Source organism: Raphanus sativus, chromosome 6 (assembly GCF_000801105.2).
Source record: "Raphanus sativus cultivar WK10039 chromosome 6, ASM80110v3, whole genome shotgun sequence".
NCBI lineage: Eukaryota > Viridiplantae > Streptophyta > Magnoliopsida > Brassicales > Brassicaceae > Raphanus > Raphanus sativus.
The window spans coordinates 51686709-51691972 of record NC_079516.1 but is presented as its reverse complement, the minus strand read 5'-3'; the positions used below and the strand labels follow the sequence as shown (position 1 = coordinate 51691972).

General features: G+C 31.6%; 1 protein-coding gene across 1 annotated transcript in view; it reads left to right on the top strand.

Moving 5' to 3' along the window:
- The first annotated feature begins 3052 nt into the window (after positions 1–3052).
- The window catches only part of LOC108823498 (small RNA degrading nuclease 3), a 6052-nt gene continuing 3840 nt past the window's right edge, over positions 3053–5264 (top strand). Inside the window, exons 1-10 of the mRNA XM_056987450.1 lie at positions 3053–3210; positions 3293–3475; positions 3636–3725; positions 3819–3887; positions 3987–4130; positions 4224–4410; positions 4501–4601; positions 4687–4818; positions 4915–5043; positions 5114–5228. Coding sequence (XP_056843430.1) covers positions 3178–3210; positions 3293–3475; positions 3636–3725; positions 3819–3887; positions 3987–4130; positions 4224–4410; positions 4501–4601; positions 4687–4818; positions 4915–5043; positions 5114–5228 — 1183 coding nt within the window. The 5' untranslated portion in view covers positions 3053–3177. The remainder of the gene's footprint in view (positions 3211–3292; positions 3476–3635; positions 3726–3818; positions 3888–3986; positions 4131–4223; positions 4411–4500; positions 4602–4686; positions 4819–4914; positions 5044–5113; positions 5229–5264) is intronic.

Here is a 5264-nt window from a genome sequence, read left to right as displayed (position 1 = left end):
GAGAGAGAGAGAGAGAGAGAGAGAGAGAGAGAGACATAGAGAGAGAGCCATAGAGAGAGAGCCATAGAGAGATAAACAAAATGAGTTCGAGAGTAAGATAAACACACAAAACCCAAATTCCAAACTATATATATATACTTTCTAATATTTTCGAAAAATTGCTGATCTAACCATCTCATCCCGCGCAAGGCGCGGATTACTACCTAGTTTAATATAAGAAAGAAGAAAGATGTGAAAAATACTTTTTTCTCAAACAAAGAAACCTAATAAAGCTTTTCTTTTAAACTGACCTTTTTGACATTTTAAATTGAATAGGGGAATACTTTTTTTACTTTATGTTGTTGTCAACATTGATCAATTATGAAATAACTTGGGCTGTTGCCATTTTCAATAAAATTAAATCTGTGATAAAATAAATATTCTAATTGATGATTAATATGTTAAAACATTAAACTTTGCATAACATGAATAAGAATTAAAACCGTCAACAAAAAAAAAATTTACCGTTTTAAATTATTTTTTAAATTTTTGCTTAATAATCAAAATATAAATTAGTAAATTTTTATAATAAAACAAACAAAAGCTGAAAAGGGGTATTTTCTATTAATTAAACATCGTGTCCTTTAATCTTCATCATTTTGAATGAATTGCATAAATATGCAGTGAAGTTACATTTCTCATTGGCTATTAATTATTAAAAAGTTTAAAACAAAATGTGTAAAGGTCTGTTTATTCACGTAAAGGGAGAATCTATAACACTTAGGGGTGTTCATCCGGATATCGGTTCGATTTTGGTTTGGATTTTTTGGTTTCTCGGTATTTCGATTAGTAAAATACAATTACCATTCTAAATCTATATTTACTACAGTTCGGTTCGGTTTATATACCATTGGTTTTCTGTTTATCCAGTTTTATACCAAAAAATAATTATTTAGTTTGAGATTATATTATATAAATTCTAGATTCATGTTGTCAACACACAGTCATTATTTGAAAAATATTATATGTTTAAATAAAAGAAAAAAAAATGCGTATACCATCTAATAAAATAATCAAATCTAGAACTAAAATCAAAACTTGAAATTTTGAAAATAAAAATAAAAAACAAAACAGAAGCACGAAATAAAACTTTTTCTATTTTTCCATATTTAATGTTCATCAAAGTAATGTTTCTTTGTTTCAACACGAAACTCTATTCGTTCATAAAGAGAAAATCTATAACACTTAGGGGTGTTCAGTCCGGATATCGGTTCGATTTCGGTTTAGGTTTTTTGGCTTTTCGGTATTTCAGTTAGTAAAATACAACTAACATTCTAAATATATATTTACTTCCGCTCAGTGCGGTTTATGCACCGTTGGTTTTCGGTTTATTCGGTTTTATACCAAAAAAACACAATTATTTAGTTTAGGATCATATTATATAAATTTTAGATTCATGTTGTTAACACAGCCATTATTTGAAAAATATTATATGTTTAAATAAAAGAGAAAAAAAAACTGAAAAACGATTTTACCATTTAATAAAATAATTAAATCTAGAACTAACATAAAAGCTCGAATTTTGAAAATAAAAATAAAAAACAAAACATAAGCACGGAAGAAAAGTTTTTCTATTTTTCCATATTTAGTGTTCATCAAAGTCATGTTTCTTCGTTTCAACATGAAACTCTGTTCGTTTATAAATAACAAAAAAAGTTGTGAAGAATTTCCAATAATTGTTGTAAATCAAATTTATAATCTTTACTTCATTTTAGTCAATGTTAAAATAAAGCCAAAAAATAAAATAAAAAAGACTAAGAAAATAAAAAGTCTTGGTTGCAATTACTTAATTATAGTTCAATTATTTTACAAATTAGGGTTTCTTTATTGCTGTAAATAATATGGTAGTTGTTATTAGCAAAAAAGTAACTTATATAACAAATAGATTTTCATGTGTCGTTATAAAATATATACAAATTTATAAGTTTCTACTTTGGTCGGTTATGTTGGGTTTATTCGGTTTAATCGGGTTATAAACCAAACTATATCCAAATCCTACGATTTTTATAAAATCACATCCATTCGGTTTGTAGGGTATATACCAAAACCGAACCATATTGTATATTCGGTTTGGTTCGATCCGGTATGGTTCAATTTTACCATATTAAAATTGGTAAAACTGTTCATGAAGCTGGATATAAAGAAGAAAAAAAAAGCTTTTAAAGGAAAATAAAACAAGAAAAAAAGAAGAGAATAACAAAGACAATGAAAAATTCACAACAAAGCGAAGACGATAACCTAAATGCAATGAAAGGAGCAACTCAAGAAGTAAAACAGCCACAAAAAGGAAGAAAATAGCTGAAGATGATTATGTTATTTAATATTGCATTGCTACCCAAGAGCTATTTATTATGTAAAGCTTAACATAATTTTGCTCATTTTCATTCACATTTTATATTAACTATTTTTTGTAAAATATTAAAAGATTTATAACATTTTATAAGAATGAATCAACAATTCACACAAATTACATAAAGTAAAATATTAAAACATAAAAATTAACGTCCATTATTCCCGCGCGTTTACGTGCGGGGTTGTTTCCTAGTAAAAATAAAAGAAAAAGAAGAAAATCTAAAATAAAATAATAATATTTCATTACAAACTTTTTTGAAATTAGAAACTTTCGAAATTTTTAATAACTAAATAATTTATTTAGTGAATAAAAACATTATAAAACTTATATAGAGGTACAAAATTATATATATTATATAATTTTATAAACATGTATATATATGTATATAATAGATCGGATATTCCGTTTCTAAAAATATCAGTATTGGTGATTTGCTTCATTTTTTACGGATATTGGATTTTAATAATTGCTTTGATTCGTTGAGATGCGGATATCCAGATTTTTCAGATCAAATCGAAACGAATAAGGATCGAATCAAAATTTACGGATATTTTGTCGTCCCGAAGTTTTTATGTAATTGTTTTTGAGTGCTATGACGAATTATAACAGAAAGGGTAGAAAGGTAATTAGCAGATGAAGCTTCCCGCAAACCAATTAATTAAAAAAAAAAGCGCAAAACCCTAATTCTCGTTTCCTCTCCAAACTCCCACCTTAACCAGTCTCGCCGCCTCTGAAAGCTCACATCCGGTAGAAGCTCCGTTCTAGCTTTCAATTAGTATCGGGTAATGGAGCATAAACTAGCCACTGCTGAGAAGAAGGTATAACGCCACCACCTCTTTCGTTTAATTTCGAGTTTAATCACCTTTTTTATCTTATCTTATTTGATTTTGGTTATGGAAGGTGCTAGTGGAGCTGGTGAAGCTAGTGCAGAAGCAAGGTTTAGAAGGCGACAACGGAGGATGGAAAGAGTTTCTAAACTCTTATGATAAGAGATTAGGATCGTCTCTCAGCGATCCTTCGAGACGCTCCAATGATGTATTGGTCGCTTTTCTTTCCTCTTTCAAAAAGAAGGAAGATGTCCAGGTAAAACTAACACTAACTAACTAACTAACTAACAGAGATAATCTCGGTGCGGCATTAAATCGAACACCATCCGCGCACATAACCTAAATCTATTCCGTCTCTGGTTAACATTGTTTGGATGGATTCACTTATTAGTTCTTGCTGCATTTGTTTGTTTTAGCTATTGGCTAGGGTTCTTCAGTGTGATGCTAATCGTAACTTGATTGAGAAGTTCAAGCAAGAATCTCCTGATAAAGAGACTCCTGAGCAGGTTTGGTTTGGTTTGGTTTGGATCTCCTTTTTTTTTTTTTTAATTGTGAGTTGTCGTTTATATAACTTGTTTGTTTGGCTATTGCTATTGCAGAGGCTAGTTCGAATGACTATTACTCATCCTAGGTACCCAATCTACTATGCTTTCCCTTCCCACGCCGAGGTAATTAATGTTGTTTGAAATGGACTAAGTTAAATCTAATAATAGAAAAAAAGATTTGAGACATAAACGAAAGATGTTTGAAATTTTGCATAATAACAGGATTGGTTTGTAACTAAGAGTGGCAATAAGCAGTCAAAAGTGATCAAGTCAACCAGAATGCTTGCTATTGATTGTGAGATGGTTACCTGTGACGATGGCAGTGAAGCTGTTGTCAGGGTTGGCGCTGTCGACCGTGATTTAAAGGTTGGTTTGGATTTTTTTTTATCATTCATCAAAGCCATTGTGATTGTCTTGTTTCTTAATTATTAATCTGAAGAAGCTCATCATGACTCTCAGGTGGTTCTTGACAAATTTGTGAAACCGAGCCTACCGGTTGTTGACTATAAGACTGAGATTACTGGAGTTACTGCTGAGGATCTTGAAAAAGCCACTCTCTCTGTTGCTGATATTCAGAAAAAACTCCGGAGGTTTCTTTCTAAGGGAACTATTTTAGTTGGTCACGGTTTGCACAATGATCTTCAAGGTTAGCTTGCCAGTTTCTCTCTCTATATATATACATATGTGTGTGAAGATCTTGTTTTTACTGTGAGTTTGTTTCTATGATCACTCACAGTGTTGAAGGTAGATCATGCCAGAGTCATCGATACTTCCCTTGTATTCAAGTATTCCGGTGCAAACAATTCTCGAATACCTTCTTTGTTAAACCTATGCAAGGTGAACACTTTATTTCTTTGTTCTAACTCGGAGATAGGTATTTAAGATTTGATAAATCCTGTTTTTGTGGTGTAATTTTCTCCAGTCTGTTTTGGATGAAGAACTGAGAATGGAGGGTGCTGCCCACAATTGCGTTCACGACGCTGCCGCTGCTATGAAGCTTGTGCTTGCTGTTGTGGAGAGAGGAGTAGAGACTTTGATTCCACAAACCGAACAAGTAAGACTGACTGTTACTATTCAACTAAGTTGCGAAATAAAATGATATATAGTTTTCTTCTGAGACATATTAAAAAATTGCATCCTCCTGTGTCAGATGTTGGAGGTTGAGAAGACAATACATGAGGCTAAGAAGGCAAGTCTCTATCTTCATAAGATACCTCACAATGTTCCCTCTCAAGAGTTACGAGGAGTTATTACGGGAGATTTCAAAGTCGACGTTAAGGTAATGGTCCCCAACATACAAGTCTCTTTTCTTCTCACGAGGAATCTGAGGAGGATCATGTTTTGTGCAGCCACCAAAGAAGCTAGGAGGTTATTATAGCGCAGAAGTTGTTTTTAGTAGTCAAGAGGAAGCAAATGAAGCATTTGAAAAAGTTGATGGAGATATAGTTAAGGTAAATTGGGATATCTCTCTCTCTCTCTCTCTCTCTCTCTCTCTCTCTC